This window comes from Buteo buteo, chromosome 24 (assembly GCF_964188355.1).
Source record: "Buteo buteo chromosome 24, bButBut1.hap1.1, whole genome shotgun sequence".
Lineage (NCBI taxonomy): Eukaryota > Metazoa > Chordata > Aves > Accipitriformes > Accipitridae > Buteo > Buteo buteo.
Genome location: NC_134194.1, coordinates 23,415,989 through 23,434,549, shown reverse-complemented (window position 1 = coordinate 23,434,549; position 18,561 = coordinate 23,415,989). Strand labels below are relative to the sequence as shown.

Below are 18,561 nucleotides of genomic sequence, written 5' to 3'. Positions count from 1 at the left end.
AAGGCAGATTGAGTTCCTTCAAGGTCAGAGTGTTTTTAAGCTCAAGGCTTGCATGGGTTCTTAATTGCTGTCACCTTTCAAAATACTTCTAGCTTGAGACTGGTAACACCCCTGCTTACCTTAATAGCTGCTTTTCCTATGTCAGCTGCAAAGTTTCTTTATCTTTCCAAGGAGGGTTTGCTTTGCTTCCCTTATCTGCTTCTGTTCTGCTTTGGGAGTCTTAAATGGCCCTGGCAGCTAATCTTCCTGTATTTCGGGTTCGGTTGTGAGTGATGTAAACTGTTGCTCGTGCCAGCGACTGGCCATTTGATCGACAGGATGGAGAGGATGCTGCAGCGCTCCAAATGCGAAAACTTCAGTCACAGCACTGCGTGCTGGGAGTCAGCCCACGAGGCTCAATCATGTGGGTCAAGGTGGCATCAGTGGGAATAAGGGGTACGAGCCAGCCTTCCCCCTACCTTGCCTGAGTCCTAGCAAGAGCCCATCTCTAGTGAGCTGGTGGAGAGGGACCTACAGGACTCCTTTAGCACCTCTCACGTTTTGACACTCTCTGGGCAGCACCGAAGCTTGGCTGTAGCTCCCTAAGCTAGTATGTGAGGTCTGAAAATCAGAGAGGGAGGTGATGCTATGCGGGAGAGCTGTGACCATGACCGCAGAAGAACAGGAGTTGAGGGCTAGTCGTGGGGTAGAATAAAGCCCGCCTTCCCTGCCAGGTCTCAGTATTTGTTTATTGCCTTTTTCATTTGGATTTTCTTCTTCTTTTTTTAAAGAACACACAAAAATGAGAGATGACTCTCACTTGCCCTAACTTGTTAAAAAAAAAAAAAAAAGAAGACATTTTCTCATTGTTTTTTGTACCCATCTACTGCAGATTCAGGTCTCGCTAAACATTAAAATGTAAGCAGTCTCTCTGAAAACCACCCTTCTCAACATCTTTTTCAATCCAGACTTGTTATAAGGCACTTTACTTGCATTAAACTTAAATTCATCAGCGTTGTATTCAAACCTGTTGCTTCTTCCTGTTATTTATTGGTAGTCATTATGACGAATAAGAAGGGAAGAGTGTTCTGTTCATTAAGGAAATGGCTCCCATATCATTTGTCTCTCTTGTCTCTTCTTTTAATTGTGCTTCCCTTCTAGGTGCATGTCATGCTTTGTGAGAGCTGTGCACTATTTTCTTGGTGGATTGAGATTTATGAGTCAGAGGGCAAATGATCAGAGGAGAAAGATTTATCCCAGTTACTGTTCAAAGGCTGCATTCTCTCTCTCTTTGCGTATACGCACAGGGGTCCAGGAGGAAGGTGTTTTTTCAGGCAGTTGAAAGAGAAATGGACTTCTCTGTCTTTTGGGTTGGGGTTTTTTTTTGGTGTCCCAGTCTTCTTGTTCTTCATAGGATAGATGTATTATTGATGACAAGCAAAGCCAGAGATTCTGTCCCTGTAAATATCAGACACATGAAGAGACCCAAGTTGAGAAATTCAGATGGACTGTGGGTGTCCTAACAGAGCTGTGCCTCGGAAAGGCAGGGAAGAAATCCCCTTCCAAAATGGGAATGAGAGTTTGAGCTGAAGCTCCATGGCTAAACAAAGTCCTGGTAGTAAAGAAGTCCTGCTTTGAGGACTGCCCAGTGCCTGTCCTTGACCACCCTTCTCTGCCTGACGTACGTCACGTGAATCTGGTACCATAATAAACTCTGAGCATTTGTTTTGCAGCTGTGCAAGGCTTCCAGGTCTGTCTTTGTAAGCATGCAGATCACCCCCAGTCCTTGACATGGACTACGGTACCCCCACCACACACAGAGGACAAACATATTTTTAAATCCGGATGGTGGTATACCTCTCCAACCACGTGAGTCTCAAATGTCTGTGCGGCACTCCTGTGGGTATACAAGGCTGTTCCCGGGTCTGTGCTTAGTTGCTTGGCTTACCGAAGTTGCTAGCCCAGTCTTCCTTGCAGGTTTTCAGAAGAAACTGTATATGGGCAGGGAGTTGTATATAGGAAAAGACACTAACTTAAGGATAGCCTTTATTCTGATAAGGAAGTGTTTAATAATGCACTATTTAGTTGTCTCCACCATGAGCGACTAAAAGCCTCTACCTACTAATATCAAACTGGGATGCCTTGCAATTCCTGTTGACATAATTTTTAGCCTGGTTTCCTAAGGAAAACTGGCTATCCTTTTCCAAAGGAAATTGCTGTATATCTCTCAGTCAGCCTTGCCGTTAAGTTCTTAAGCATAGCTGAACTTGATCAGTAGCTTAACAGAATGGTAGACATCTCAAAGGTGTTGTTGTGGTTTAACCCCAGCCAGCAACTAAGCACCACGCAGCCGCTCACTCGCTCCCCTCCCCCGCCAGTGGGATGGGGGAGAAAATCAGGAACAAGAAGTAGAACTCATGGGTTGAGATAAGAACGGTTTAATGGAACAGAAAAGAAGAAACTAATAATGATAACACTAATAAGATGACAACAGCAATAACAAAAGGATTGGAATGTACAAATGATGCGCAGTGCAATTGGTCACCACCCGCCCAATCAACACCCAGCTAGTCCCCGAGCAGCGATTCCCCCCCACCCCACTCCCCAGTTCCTATAGTAGATGGGACGTCGCATGGTATGGAATACCCTGTTGGCCAGTTTGGGTCAGGTGCCCTGGCTGTGTCCTGTGCCAACTTCTTGTGCCCCTCCAGCTTTCTCGCTGGCTGGGCAGGAGAAGCTGAAAAATCCTTGACTATAGTCTAAACACTACTTAGCAACAACTGCAAACATCAGTGTGATCAAGGTTCTTTGCATACTGAACTCAAAACATAGCTACTAGGAAGACAGTTAACTCTATCCCAGCTGAAACCAGGACAGGTATTTAGTTCCTCTCTGCTTTGTGAAAACTGCTGGTAGGATAAGAAAGGGTCCCAGTGAAGGAATGGATAGGAGAGAGAGAAGCTGACTTCCCAGAGTTGCTGTCTGGCTGAGCAGTGCTAACATCCTCTCTATGTAATCAGCACATCTGTAGCTGTGAAGGAGGCGCCATATGTGACCACACAAGCAGGCAGGGCGCTATTTGGAGGAAAAGCCCAAGGAGAGCAGAGCAGCAGGAGACACAGCAGATCAGAGAATGTGTTGCTGTGGGGAAGGTAGGAAAGATGTAAAGCACAAGTGCCTAAGAAACCAGTCACAGCTTGTGCTGCAGCTTTGAGTACTCGAAGTGCTGCTAATGAAAGGTACTCTTGTCACTACTGTTATGCTATAAATTGTGTCTAATCACCCTGGTGGAGGGGACCACATATCTTATTCGGGTTAATTCTATGCCATGACCCCCTGGCCTCTTGGCATGTGGTGACGCCCAGCGTGGTCTTTCTGTGCACATGCAGAGGTCGAGGGTTTCCTGATGTGAACTGGCTGTCCTGGCGTGTCACCTAATGGGCAGGAGCAGCTGGGTTTTCAGGCAGAATAGCCCTGGAAAGGGGCTGGTGGCCACCTGGCCTATTCCTCCAGCCTGCAGCTTGCCCTTGAAGGGCACTTGGGAGGAGGGGAATGCGGGCTCTGGAAGAGATTTATTGTCCTGGCAGTCTGTGCATGTCCTGTGGTCCATAAGTTGCTCACGCTGTTATTGAATTAAGGCTGTCATGGTGTATAATTGATTCCCAATGAGAAAGTGGGATAGTGGCTTTCTTAGTCTTGCCAGTCAGAGAGAGTGTGATGAGCTGAGCTAAGTGTCTTTGAATTGCTGAAGCCTTGAGTTCTTTAATTTGCATAAGCAAGAAGCATTAAGGCGGCACTCCAAAGGAAATTCCTATACAGTTTCATCTGCTTTTAAATGGCTGGCTGATGGCAATGAAGTTACGTGGTACGTTGTACTGTGATGCTTTCCTAAAGGATGTGGTAAAACATTCTCCAGATCCAATCCAATCAAGGACAGATTTGGTTTGGTTTTGAGACCACAAAACCTGCAAGTAAGAGTTCAGGAATATTTTGAAGGGAATAACAACAATAGCAATCGTGCAATGACCCAAAATAATCTTAAGGCTGATGGATAAGAGCTTAATCTTTGTTAAGGTCCTGCGTTTCTTCTTAGTGTGAAGAGCTTTGAAGGAGGAGGAAAAAGGGATACTTAGCTCCAGTTAATTGAGTGTGACAATCAGATCTGGAGAGAAAACTGTGTTCCGTCTTGGGAAAACACTAGCCATTTATGCATCGAAAGATCAATTTGAGATTTGTTTTTTTGATGAAACCCAAGAGAGAATCTATGCTAAACATTCACCTGGGACACATTGGAAATCCCCATACCTGTTGCAGGTGTCATGCATCCAATGGATTGAGTTGTTGATTCCCCCAGGAATGCTCTGACTACCAGCTATGGGTTGCTTGGAGTCCCCTGTTTGCACCCCCTGCTCTGTGTATCTCTCTTTTGACCCTGTGCTTTCTGATGAAGGTTTTGTCTGGTTTGCCTCCCCATGCAGAATGATTTTTGGTAACTGCTGTATTTTGCTGGAGATTCCTTTGCCAGAAATTCTAAAGCCCAGCCTAGCAGTGCCTTTGCAGAGAGATAGCAAGGTGTAGGTAAGCTGCCGTGAACTGTCAACACTCCTTACCCCCCTAACTTGCTAATGGCTGTTCTTTTATCTGGTTTTTGCCTGTTAGGCTGCCAACTGGCAACTTCTGGAAACTCTCTTATGTAATAGAAAGGTCTCATTTGGAAATTATCACACTATCCATCTGAGTACTCAGCACATGCTGATGTCAGAGCCGCTGTGCCTGTAGTTTGCAGATTGGGACAATTATTTGTAGTTGTAATAATTTTTGGATCTGAATCTACTGAAGTGTTCTCAGCAAGACTGCTAAAGCTATCATGTGTTAGCTGGTTTCCACGTGAACTTTATAAATGGATCTAAACTTTATAAATTGACTCCGGTTGTTTTGAAACCAGGCCTGTAGTTTAACTTTGCTGTCAGTGCAGCACCAGTACTCTGGCAAAGAGCAATCTTGTATCTTCTTTTGGTGGAAAGGCCTTTATTCTGAGGTGTGGCAATTGACCCAGGAATGTGGGCTTTGGGTCCCCATTTGTGCCCAGGGCTTCCTTCTGTTATGTCTGTAGCTTTGATCTGTCTCTTCTTTCATGTGAGCTCTTGCAGTTCCTTGTCAGAGCAAATTTTCTCTCAGCTCAGCTGAGAAAGGGCTAGACCTGAAGTTGTGTTTCTTTTAAATGAGAGCTACTGACGAGCATTTCTTGTAAAAAGGAAAACTCTCAGAAGCTTCTTTTGCTTCCTCTTAAATGATGTGCGCAAGCAGCATTTAGATCAGCGTGAGCATCTGTAGTTGGAGTTTCTAAGAAGAAGGTAACATTTCTCTTTCCAGTACTTGGAACCTCAAGACTGATTTTTGTCATGTAATTGTCACCAATAGTATCTGCTCCTGAATCAAAAAGATGCTTGTTATCCTTCCGGCTGCTTGTAGCAGTTACAATTAAGCCTGCCCTAATTCCAGACAGTATTACTTATGATAAAGTAATACTCAGATTCATTCTGAAGATGTTGAGAAAGTTGGATTCCTCTTCTGGCACTGTAGCTCCTTGTGAGAGTTTCTTCGCTTCCTAAATAGTTTTAAAGTTGCTTCTAATGTGATTACCTGCAATGCCTGCAGTACTTGAGTAAAAGAATGAGAGAGTGTAGTAGTGTAAATGGGGTGGGCCAAAATTGGTGTAAATTGGCATAAAACTCAGTTGACTTCTGTGGAGTTCTACTGATTTACTGCAGGTGAATGTGTGGCTTGGTATTTCAAAGCGGTGCTCGTGCACTGAAACGTGCCTCTTTGTTGATTAATGTTAGAAATCTGCTAAACTTGGCAGAGTGTTTTTGCTGAATCATGAGCGATGCTGTTGAATGATGTGTTAGTCAAAGTGGCCTGGGCTAGATACAGCAAATTCCCGTCTGTGGAGTGCCCACTGGCTTTCACAAAAACTCTGTGAAGCTTGCAGACTTGGAATCAGTATGGCCTTTAACTGTTGACCTTTTTTCTCCACTGCTTTAATGCTGATTCTAATGTAGCCAAGGCACTTTCTGAGCACCTGAAGATGGTGTTGGCAAGCCATGAGCTGACACGTAGGTTTTCTTTGTGTTGCTTGGGCTTTGCGTGTTTGCTCATTGCATTAGTTCTCAGAAAAAAAAAATGTGCTTAGTGCTTTTCTGCTTTCTAATTCATTATGTCATATAAATAATTGTGTTATCCTGATACATCAGCTCTTCTGCTAGCAAAACTGTCTTAATTTCTTACAGAAGCTGCTGTTTGGTATCAACAGAATACAGGCTCCTTAGTTTTGTGCTGCAGCAGAATATCAGCCGTATTGCTCTCTTTTTTCCAAACTCATTTTTTTCTGAATTGAGGTTAAACTCAGATTTGTCATCTTCTATATGTCATTCTTTTTGAAGCAGCGGTACAATAATGAGTGAAAATTTTATAATAGCAGAAACTGATTCAATCTATTTTACACAGATCGGTTTCCGCCCCGGTCGCCTGTGCCCCAGCATGGCTGTGTTATGGCCTACACAACTGTGGTTTGTGCTGTTTAACATGAATGACCTGGATGATGGGGCACAGCGCACCCTCAGCAAGTTTGTAGATGAACACCCCCCCGCCCCCAAAAGAGGGGCTGTGGTTGGTAGACCTGGTGGGTGTGTTGCCATCCAGAGGGACCTCCACAGGCTGGAGAACTGGGCTGACAGGAACCTCATGCAGTTCAGCAAGGGGAGGCACAAAGTCCTGCTCCACGGCAGGGAAAAACCCCATGCCCCAGTATGTGCTGGGGGCTGACTGACTGGAAAGCAGCTTTGCTGAGGAGAAGCTTGGGGTCCTGGTGGACAACAACTTAGACCGTGAGCCGGCAATGTGACCTTGCAGCAAAGGCGGCGGCCAACAGCATCCTGGGTGGCATTAGGAAGAGCGTCACCAGCAGGTCCATCTTCCGCTCTGCTCAGCACTGGTGAGGCCACATGTGGAGCGCTGGGTCCAGTTCTGGATTCCGCAGTGCAAGAGAGACAGGGGCATACTGGAAAGAGTCCAGCAAAGGATCATGAAGAAGATGACGAGACTGGAGCATCTGACATAGAAGGGGAGGCCAGGAGAGCTGGGACTGCTCAGCCTGGAGGTGAGAAGGCTTGGGGGAAGCTTATCAATGTAAATACCTGACGGAAGGGAGCACACAAGATGGGGCCAGGCTCTTTGCCGTAGTGCCCAGTGACAGGACAAGAGGCGGAGGGCAAAAATGGAAATTCAGGAAATACCATTCAAACATAAGAAGCAGCTCTTTTTTTTTTTTTCTGAAATGGTTTTTGGGTTGGATTTTTTTTGGCTTTGGGTTTTTTTTTACTGGGAGGGGTAGCCAGACACTGGCAGAGGTTGTCCAGAGAAGTTGTGGAATCTCCATCCTTGGAGATATTCAGAACATGATGGGACAGAGTCCTGGGCAACCTGCTGTAGCTGACGCTGCTTTGAGCAAGGGGGTTGGAGTAGATGATCTCCAGAGGCCCCCTCCAGCCTCAGCATTTCTCTGTGATTCTGTAGTGGGAACAGCGAAGCTGAATTATCACCCTGTGAGTAAAATCCTAGCGTCTGATCCGCATTGCGGATCTGTTGTCTGCATTGCAGATTTTTGTTGCATTGTCTGCACACATCTGCTGGGTGGAACTCCCTCTAACATCAGTATGAAGTAGAGGTCTGCAGTGCAGATTGACAGCTGGGATTTTTCTCTGGAGCGTTTCCCCATCTGTGTTTGAGGCAAACCAGGATAACATATTTTAACTTTTTTTTCCTCTGTAAACGGAGTGTTTTGTGAGTTGAGTGTTCCATAGAGAGGTTTCTTAAAAGGCAAGCTTCGTCTCCCAGTCCTGGAAAAAAAGTGGCACTGAGTTCACAGCTCAGATGATAGCAAAGAAGAAACTCATGTGATGAGATACTAATACAGGTCCGCAAGTGTAATTTAAATTTGTCTGAAGGAGTTTCCTCTAAGGAGGGAGGAGAAGTGCAAATGACAGAGACAACTTCCATAGAGAAGCAGTGAAAACGTTTTTATCAGTTCATTGTGAGTTGGGTAATGGTCTTAGTGAGATTATCTGTAGCCTTAGAAAGCATTAGTTCATTTCCAGGGTCAGCCAAATGCTTTGATCTGTTTTGAATCGAAGCCTGGTCGCAGAGGTTGCTGCTTGTTGCTTCTGCAGAAGCATTTCTGGGGGTCCTGCTGAGCTTTCTCTAGGTCTTAAAAAATACTGCTTAAATGTTGATCTTTGCAGAGATACTGGACTAAGGTGGCATCTCTTTTTAACCAGTACTCTCTCCTAATGTTGATGTCAACAGAGAACTTGGCCTAAAATACTACCTGGGCAATCTTCTAGTGTATTTCCTCCAGCCCTGAGATAAGACAAAGTGATAGGAAAGCAAATAAGCCCGTTCTCTCATTAATCTTTCAGTTGCTGACTTTGTGTGTCTATTGATGTACAAAATGTGATTATACTTTTCCTTTGTCTTGTCAAAGGTGAAGTCATCTTAGTGACACTCCTCCTGTCCACAGACACTTTCTTGGGAACTACCTGTTCAATACTTTCAGTAGCTGGCTTCTAAACTTCTCTATTTTTGTTTGGTTTTGTTGGCCCAGGCATGGCCTCAGATGTGAGAGCAGATTCTCTGCCAGTTTTATCCCTGCAGTTTTATCAGAGTACCTGCCTTTAGCAGGGCTGTACCAGTATATGCCTAAGGCAACTAAGATGTCACAAGCTGAATGGCATTAGCTAATGGAGTGCAATTCAGATGGAGAGCAAGGTAATCAATCAACCAGTTCTCTGTTCTCTTCTGAGTGCCTGCATACTTCTGTGGGAATTTCAAGGACTCTGGTGATAGAAACAAAGCACCAAAAGCTAACTTGACTCAAAATTTCAGATGGGTAGCATGAACAGCGACCATCTGTGGTTTTGGGTTTTTTTTGAACAGGAGATATTTTCTGGAGAGGAGGTGAAAGAAACAGGTTTGCTATGTGACCACATTGAGATAAACACTGGCTTTGTTGAACTCCGAGACAAAATGCTGGCTTTTGAGGGCCAAGTATGCGCAATTTGTAGAGTAAGTCCCCATGGCTGTAGCTCTGGCTAGACAACTGCACCTGTGTTCATGCTGCTTGACATCCCCAGTACAGAAAGGCTGAGTGCTGCGAGGGATCCTTGCTATTCCACAGCACCTGACTACGGTCTGCCTAGTCTTGGAGAGCATTTGTGCCATACTTGACTTCTCTGTAACCATGCGGACCCCAGGGCCACCTCACTGTTCCCTTTGTAAGTGGCTCTGCCCCGTGTCCTCCTTGGCTGTTCTCTGGTGACCACGGAGGGATTGTTTTTCAGTGGGATGTTACTAGCAGGACAGGAAAGGCAGGAGGGGTTCAGCTGTTTTGTGAGGGACAGCCAGAGCTGCAGGTAAGAGAGCTGAGGTGACCTGCGGTGACCTCCTCGTGGCCATGGATAACCAGCTGGTTCACATGCAGGGGGGGTCTAGCTCCTGTGCCAGTTTTATGTTGTGTGTGGGATTTTGTGTGATTTTGTTTTTGTTGTTGTTTTTGGGTTTGTTTTTTTTTTTGCGATTCTTACTGAACCAAGGCCTGTCACCCCAGGCTGTTTCTGGCAGAGTGACACCAGCATCCCTTGGCAGGACTGGATTTGCAGGACTGGGCTGTGGGTAAATGAGCTGGCAGAAAGCCTGGAGTAGTGCCAGGTCTGGGATGAGCTGCCCAGTCCAGGAGGAGAGAGAGGGTGGTGGTCATCATCCTCTGCCTGCACTAAACTCGCATTACCTTGTGACCTTCCTCGCTTGGCACCAGCCTGTTCAGTGTCAGCACTGGAGCGTGCAGGTGTGTGAAACTACAGCCATCTGGCTTGTCCTCGACTTAGTGATGAAACTAACAGTTGCTTTCTGACAGAAGGCCATCCTTGGCTGGGCTGGGCATGTCCACGGGTTCCCTGTTGCGTAGCATCTACTGGAGGATAGTGTCCATTTGTGTGGCACTTAGCATTTTCCTGGGATGACTGCCATAAGCATTCCATTTATGCTAGTGTCGCTGATCAAGTCTACGATTTCTGCGTGTTTTAGGGCTTTTGTCTGTCCCGAACTTGTAAGCAGTCAAGACCCAGGTGTTAGTTTAGTCTTGTGAAGCCCAGTGGCAGTTACCTGATCAGCAACCTCCTTGCTTGGTGCCCGTGTTGAGATGACACCATGACTGGTCACGGTGAGGCATCGTTGCATCTAGTTTTCTGGGTCACACTGGCTATAGCATCGTGCTGACCTGGCCATGTAACTACAGTGGTTTGGGCTATGCCTCTTCTCCAGGTGTGCATTGACTAGTGATGCTTCAGGTGGCTTGCGTCCAGAAGATGCATCCAAACTACATATGAGTGCCGACTGGAAAGTGCGTCAAAAGCCCACTATTTTCAAAGCGTTGCTGCTTGTCGAACAAAGGCTGGTGCCTTGCTGCAGCCTAGGCAGTGTGGACATATGGCCAACTTAGCCTGCAAAGCGGCTTTGAGAAGATCGTCTCAATAGAACCAATGGAGAGTTGAGAGAGGATTGCTGAGTTCATTTTATACCCATTTCCTGAAATTTCTTCTTCTCAGCTTTATTCTTCTTGGTCATATATTCTTAAAATGAAACTCTTCTTTACGAAAAAGAAAGAAAAAAAATTCTGGCTCTATAGTTTCCAGGCAGCCTGGATTATAAAATGAAATAACCCAACTGTATATTTAGAAGCATGCAAGTAAATGTCTCGTAGCTGAAGTTAATATAAAGGTACAGCTAATTGGAAGTAGTATGTTAACACTGAGAATAACAGTGTATTTATTTCCCATTTCACAAGGTGGAAAACAGACTTCAGTTAAATGAAACTGCAATGAAAATCATAATTATTTTGTTGTATTTCTGAGGAAGAAAGTAAGCCTTGGAAATTTCTCAGGTGATTTTGGAACTTTCTTCTATTGTGGGTGTTCTTTCAACTTTAAAACATTTTCATCAGAATTTTTTGATGCCTGTAAAAATAGTAATAACATAGGAGACTAGCAATATTAGATAAACAATTGCCAATTAAATCAATCTCACTGTTAAAACACAATAGGAAAATGTACACTGCAAAGCAGCATGAAAAAAATGCATAGAAAAATGGTAATGCATGATTTTCAGAATCACGTGCTTTGTGGTTTTTACATGCCTGTTTAGTGGTTTGTCATAGTCCTTACCAAACAGTCATGTAAGGAACCAGCTTTGCCAAGGACCTTCCTTGCAACACTCTCCTTGGGATACCTAGTTTGTGACAGCAAAAATGGGAATGCCATGGAAAGGAAAATGAGGAATGAGAGTAGATGGATGGTTTTCTGTGTGTGTGCATGTGTAGGTAGGGAGAGCCCTGGCCCATTTCATGAATGTCAGGCCAGGATCCTGCTGAGAGATGCTGGTGGTCCTGCAGGATAACTCAGCCCCGGATTGTCTTCCTTCTTCAAGTGCTCTGTCTGTGAGAAGCCTGAAAAAGGTGGCCTATGTTGGAAAAGCAGGGCGTGTGGTACCAAGTACCTGCTTTTTTTTTACCCTGATAGGAGAGGAGGATTTGTGGCCTGTCACAGACTGCAAGTTTCCTCTCTAGTGTCAGCAAGTGGGAATTTTGCTCCTTCCAGGGCAATATGGTAGGTTGAGACCTATGAACACAGTGCAACAACTCGGCCAGGTGGGAAGCCTGAAACCATAGTGAGGGACAAAACTTAGCTGCTAGAAGAAGCATTAGAAACTGGCAGTGAAGTTTGTCATGAACAGGTCCAGTGAGGAACCCGCTATGTTGTGCTCATCTCTGAGGAGATGCAAAACCCACAGCTGAATACTAAGCAAAAAGGGGGAAAAAAGGAGGAGGAAGAAAAAACCAAGCAGCATCGTTTGGAGGAAAGCACGTATTTTTCACTCTCATGTAGAATCCAGGAAGTTGGTTTCAAAAGTTTTGTTGTTGTCATTACCTCTTTGATAGGAGTAGTTCATGCTGCTACAGGAGAATCACAATTAAAACTGATGACGGTGTGAGGGTAGCCTCCATGACAGGAGGCAGCGCATTCCCCTCTCTCTGTGTTGGCTTGCAGAGCCTCGCTCCTCACTGAGGGGGGTGGGCTGCCACGCTGCTCTGAACTTGGAGGCGGGTGATTTTGATGCTGAAGGTCATGCCCAGCTCCTCTTTCATGTGCCACAGGTCTGTGACTAGCTGATGAGTGTAGCTGCCCATTATGTATATGCAACGGGAGAGAAGAGGGCTGTTTTGCTGTGGCTCTACAAAAGCTGTGGACAAGAAGACCCAATGACAGAGGAGCGATAGCTCTGATAAGCCAGACCTCTACGCAGTGTCTAATGTTAGTGTTTATCTGGCCAGTGGGTAACTGGAAGTGTTGTCAAATGGCAGATAAAACCCTAAAAACATGCACTGTGACCATCCTTTTACCGTTCGTTGCAAGTAACCATGGGGCTAGGGATGCAAGAAGTCCGTTTTTGTTTCCCCGTTGTTCAGTTCAAGAGTGAAATCGGGAGTAACTTTAAGTGAGAGTCAAATGGACTCCAAGCCTGTAGATGAAACGAAATACAGGGATGGAGACTCTGACCTTGCCTATCCACAAAATAGCAGTGATTTAGAGATCAGTTTATGAACTTATGACTTGCATCTATTTAATTTCATTCAGTAACTGATGCGTGCAGCATTCCCTTTCTAGCACACCTGGGTGGAGGAAGATGTTATCATGCCAGTTCAGGCACTCATGCAGCAGCAAGTAGAATAGCTGTTGTTTTCTTCCTTCACTTCTTCTAGATGAACATCTGAAGTAAGGCAGAGGGGCATCTTTCCACACTGTCATTCTGTGAATTTCTCTTTCTTCAGCCTGTTTCCATTGTACTTTAATTTTGTGCAGAAGTGATGGCTTGCCCATGACACCTGGCTGATGGTTGTTCTCTCATTTGGCCCTTGTCATGGCAGAAGCAGGCGTACTGTGATTGCTTTACTCACCACGTTAGGCTATCAACCAGCATTTGTTGATCACTTGTGCGCTTGCAGATTTGAAGTTGTCATTCTTTCCATTTGCCACAGTTCTCTTTTCTTTTTTGTTTTTCTTTTTTTTTGTTAAAGCTTCTGGCACAGGACACAGCCCTCACTATACTTCAAGTAATCCTCTCTGCACCCTTCCCAAAATTCATGGCTATTATTCAAGAAAGCAAAGAAGGGTTCAATGAACAACACTGAGACAGAAAGAATGAAGTCCTGTCAGTTTATATTAAATGGATGGCATTTTTTAAAATTCCTAATTAAATACCGCAACCTTTTCTCATTTCAATTGTTGGCAATAGTTTTGCTGTAGCCCAGTGTCAATTTACTGTTCTCAGGCAAGAGAGGAGCCCTGTTGGTGGGAGAATTGTGCGGGTGGTGTAACACATAGAGCTTCTAGCTCACCTTCCTGTTATTCAGATGCCAGAGTCTGTGATCAGTTGTATACAGCAAGTTGCCTATATTTGCGTTTCCCATTTTGGTGGCACTTGCAAGATACCTACTGCTATGTGTTAGTCTTGTATTTTGCCACTAGTAAGAGATTGCTGCTGAGCTGATTCACCCTTGTGGAGAATGAAGTCATATATGTAAAAAGTAAATTATTTGGCATGTGCTTGACTTACTACCCTGACTTTTTATGATGTTGTGAGTCAAATTGAGAGTGTTTGTCCTCACCCAACTTTTGAGAAGCTGGCTTACAAAAGATGTCGTTAATAGGTGCGAACACAGTTTGATGCAGGCAGTACACAACTCCCAGCATCACAGGGCCTAGCTCCAATGCTGTGAAGGCCCGTTCCTCTGCAGGTTTGCACTGTGGAGGGGATTGAGAGACACGTCCTGCCGGTTCCTTCTTTTAGTCCCTTGAGCAGAATGGCATTGCGATAGGCTGGAAGAGAGAGGTGCTGGTTTGAGGGCACCTTGTCAAAAACCCCAGTCCTAAAGGTTAGTGAGGATTGACTGAAAAGATCTGATCTCTCATCCTTTGTATCCTCAGATGCACAAAATACAAATGGGCAGAAAATTGAAAAGGAACAGTCCTTGTGGAAGACTGGATGTTTTTTAAGAACAATAAACTGGGAATTCATCTGCCTGCTAAGTATTTTCTCTGTGCAATGGGAATGATGTTTTGTTGTTGTTTAAACTCTTACAAGGAACGTAGCTCTGTTGCTTTTTGGCTGGGGTGGGACTAACTCTCTGTTTGTTTCACAGCGGTCTGGATCTCGACACCGCTGAAAGTGCTGTCAAGGAGTTAGAGGTAGGAGATGAAGCAGGTCCACGGGAGCTTAGCTGAATGTTAGGCTGAGCAAATCTTTTGTTTGTTGTGGGACGGAGGACGTTTTGTCAAATGCAGCATTTCAAGTGCGAGTAATGGGGAACTTCTCTAGAGAGTACGAGGGTGAAAAAAATGACGTAAATGAAAAGTGTCATCAACAGGCAGCATGAGCGCGAGTAATGCTTTTATCAGAAATACTTCAAAGAAGCTACTGCCTGTTGAAATTGGACAAATGAAAACTCCTATTTGTGGAGCTCGTTGCACTCCGTGCCTTGCTGGTTCCTGTTCAGATTCGTTCTGCAGTAGCACTTTCCCGTGGTTTCGCTCTCAGCCCCAGACCTGACCACTGCTTTGAACTTCTCAGGCTTGACTAGCTGTCAGACCCTCCTAGTTTTTCAGGAGCTGTGGCAGTACTGGTGAGCTAGCTTGATAGCAGCTAATCTAATGCTCAATTGCATGTGCTTTCCTCATAGCTGTGGGAGCCAGGGGACGTTCTTTTAATGACGCCATTACTTTGTGGCCAAGCTTGGTGACAGCTGATGAGTTCTGTTGTTGTCATCTTCTTCCTGAGACAGAAGAAAGCCCCTGCCATTCCCGAGGAAATGAGACCAATATACTGCCTGCTTAAAAATGCTCCTGTTAGTTAAGTTTAAACAAATCTTCAGAGTACAGTAGTAGCATTGTAAATAGTATTGAAGAAAGTGTGCTGATCTTAACTGATACAGAAAATTATTGGTTCTTTTTTTTTTTTCTTTTTCACTTTTGAAAATACTGAAAGGTATTCCTGGAAAAAGTTTCCCCTTTATAAAGCAGGAGTTTGTTGGAGCTGAATTACAGTTCCTTTGTAACTGAATTGGGTCAATATTCCGAAAAAGGGGAATATGTTTATTTTTGAAACAGGTCAATAGTGCATGTGTTGTGCTGGCAAGGAGGAGGCTTCTTAAATGTAGAACTTCTTAAATTTAAAAGCACACCTCCACTCTCCATAGTAATGCTTCCATGTTAATTCAGGGTTAAGATATTCATTCACTTCAGTTTCTGTGAATCTGTTAGGGCAGCATGCTCTGAGGTGATGGGAGGGAGCAGGGGGAAGAAGGGGAAGAGGAAAAGCAAAATATCTGGAACCTGCTCTTCCATGACTCCTGCAAACTGCAATGTTATTTTTTTCCCAAGCCTGAAAACTGTACTTGACAGTGGAATTGTGGCTATCTTGTTAATATTCTTCCTTCCTTTCTTATTTTGGCCTCTCCAGGAAGCAATTCGAGTAATCCTCGGAAATCTTGATGATTTACATCCATTTTCTACAGACCACTTCACTATCTTTCTGTGTACCCTTTCTTTCCTACTTGTAAAAGAAAAGATCCAATGACTTGTATCTGTTGGGCATTGCTTAATTTGACATTCCTGCCTAGTAGTGCGCAGATCTTTAGCTGGAGTACGAGTCCTTTGAGCTTTGCAGTTTTACACTAGCTGAAGATCCTCCTCAGTTGTTGCCTTCACCAGAGAACTGATGTACGTAAAAAGAATGTTTTGCAGTGTTTTCAGATGGCCACCCCTGCGTTCCAAATCTGATTTAGCCAGAGAAAACAAACGTGTATATGTAAAGTCCCAGGAAGCCCACGTAATGCGATTGCAAGGAAAGCTAGTGCGTTGTTTCAAAAGGTTAATAAAACGTAAAGCGCTCCTTACAGGCGCAGCAGTGTTGGCCCACTAGTAGAGAAGACCGCAGTAGTTTTCTTGTAAGGTACATTAGGATTAAACATTGTAGTTGCTGTAGTGTAAAGGGTTAAGAAGAAGTTACTCTCCTGAGGCTGTTGTTGCAGAGAAAAGTAAGTTAGTTGAAGGAGAAGCCTTTTCAGTCCTAAGGTGTGTCAGTTTGTGAATCGGATCAGGCCCTTTGGCATCATCACCTCCCGTGATTCCGAGTGCCCAGGAGTAATGAACACCCACGTGTTTCCGCCTCCAAGGCATTCCCTTCCAGTCTCGGCAGACTGCGTTATTGCCACCCCTGGTCCTAGCAGGCAAGAACGAGGTCATCCTCTTTCCCTGTCAGAAGCTGGTATGTATGAGAGCAACTTATTCCTCTTACTGCCAGGAAGAGAAAGTAGCCCAGAGCATTGTCAGAGAGGAGGCACCCAAACAAACGAAGCCTCGTTGTTGGTTTGCTTCGCTAAAGCGCAGCCAGTTTTGCCTGCGTGCTTGAGGAGGGTTTGATTCCCGAGCTTGTATTTCTAGAACTGGGAAGTCCATCCACCTGCTCAGCCAGCACCGGGCCCTGCGGAGAACTGCAAGCTCAGAGGCCTGGCGTGATGAGTTGTCCTGCAATCTGTGTGTCGGGCTCCTCGCTGTAGCATACCTCTTAGTTAATCACCAGCTGTGGGAGTCCTTGAAGCCAAACTCAAACGAACAATTTCATCCCTTAAAGGAACTGATTGCGTCAGCGTTTCATCTAGGCAAATCTTGGGCTCCATCTCTGGTCCTCAGGATGTTAGTTTCTGCTAGCAAATGGAGTAAAAGTATTCATGTTACCTGTTTCTTCCTGAGATCAGAGGCACGTAAGGAGACTGCTGCCTGGCGTCACCCATTCTTGCACGCATGAGCTCCTAGGTGTGCGAACTGCACCCCCAGGAAGGAACGTCTGTAACTGTGGCGTTTGTCATGTCAATTATCTTTTGTCCTCCCATTTTGAACTGTGAAGTGAATGTAATGACGCTACTCCTGTGAATCCTAGTCCTTTTCAGTTTTTAAAAAAATTACTTTTTAGTTAGGAAAGCTGATGAGGTTTTATTCACAGGGTTGGGAGCGCCTGGCATGTTGTTTCTTGCGGGAAGATGTCAGGACTGAAGCCAGATACAGTTAAGGAAACACAATGCTATTAATGCAAGCAACTGATGGGAGAGTGTCACCTGGGTGAGTGTTTCTTGTAATGTGTTACTAGCGCTTTTTCACCAAGTTCATACGGACAGATTGTAGGTGCTCCCTTCTGCATATACGTTCAGTGTGGTATGACTTTTGAAGCTTTACAAGAGGACTCCTGCTCCTTTGAAATGTTAGTGCTATGTTCTTAAGTCTTATTGTTGTTCTCAGATGTCAGTAAATGGGAGAAAGTATCGAAGATGAGATTCAAACATGAGAATGTCCACCTCGTGCCTTATCCCTACATTTGCACGATGTATCTAGAACTCGGCTCTATTTCAGCACGGCGTATCTTGTGGTAATTCACTATGGTTATGTTTGGATAATGTCTGGAAACATCTATGATCTATGTCTTGCTTTTCCCTTTCCCTTCCTCCACTGTGTCTTTGAATGAGAGGGAGCAAAACTGCGTGCGGTATGGCTGTACCATGGATTTGAAATAGAGCATAGCAATGTGTTCTCTTTTGTCCTGTATTGCTTTTTTTGAAAATGTCTGGAATTTCTCTTTGCCTTTTCACCCACTGCTGACTCTTCAGCTAGTATTTTTATGAAGCAATGCCCAGTGGCTCCCAGCCTTCATTCTTGAATGTCGGTAACTAGGCTGGAGCCAGCACATATATATATGGAACATGTGTTTTTCTTCCTTATGCTTGACTACATTTGTTGACGTTGAATTTCACGCTCTTTGTTTCTGTTTTCCTAAAGAAAGAATGCATTTGTTTTTCTAAATAATGATAGTAATAATGGTAATAATGTCTTTTGTATAATTAGCAAATGTTGTCACCTCCCTAGTGTCTCATTTTCCAGGTTTTCTATGAATTCCCTGAAGAGCCTCAGGCCCCAGCTGAGACCTCTGTGGGACTCTGCATTGAACCTCCTCTGTTGTGAAAACTGAGGTTTTTTTCTTACTGTTTCCTGTTCTGATGATTGGTCCCTGGGAAAGGCTGCTGCTGGTCTGTCTTGTGAGCACTTAGTAGATATTCTGGTCTCCCTTATCAAATGGACAAGTAGTCCAAAGCAATTGTCCCCATCCCACTGGCTTGTGTTATTCACAGCCAGGAATTCTGAAAGAGCTGTATTTGCAGTTCTTCGGTTTCAAGATATCATATGCAAGTCCAGCATTGTTTCTAAGTCATTTATCTTGTTCTCAGGACGTGTGGTGCAATGCAAAAAAGTACTATAAAGTTGGTTAAAGAAAGTCCAGTCACCAAATATTCACCAGATTTTACAATACCTCTGTTACAGGTAAAGAAGTAAACAAGGGCAGTGATGAGCTTTTAAGTTGCGTGTG

General features: G+C 44.6%; 1 protein-coding gene across 1 annotated transcript in view; it reads left to right on the top strand.

Annotated features, from left to right (window-relative positions):
• Nucleotides 1-12,508: 12,508 nt before the first annotated feature.
• Nucleotides 12,509-18,561, top strand: part of LOC142044564 (membrane-anchored junction protein-like) — a 340,098-nt gene continuing 334,045 nt past the window's right edge. Inside the window, 6 exon segments of the mRNA XM_075057153.1 lie at nucleotides 12,509-12,585; nucleotides 14,291-14,336; nucleotides 15,607-15,682; nucleotides 17,442-17,545; nucleotides 17,547-17,568; nucleotides 18,516-18,556. Coding sequence (XP_074913254.1) covers nucleotides 12,509-12,585; nucleotides 14,291-14,336; nucleotides 15,607-15,682; nucleotides 17,442-17,545; nucleotides 17,547-17,568; nucleotides 18,516-18,556 — 366 coding nt within the window.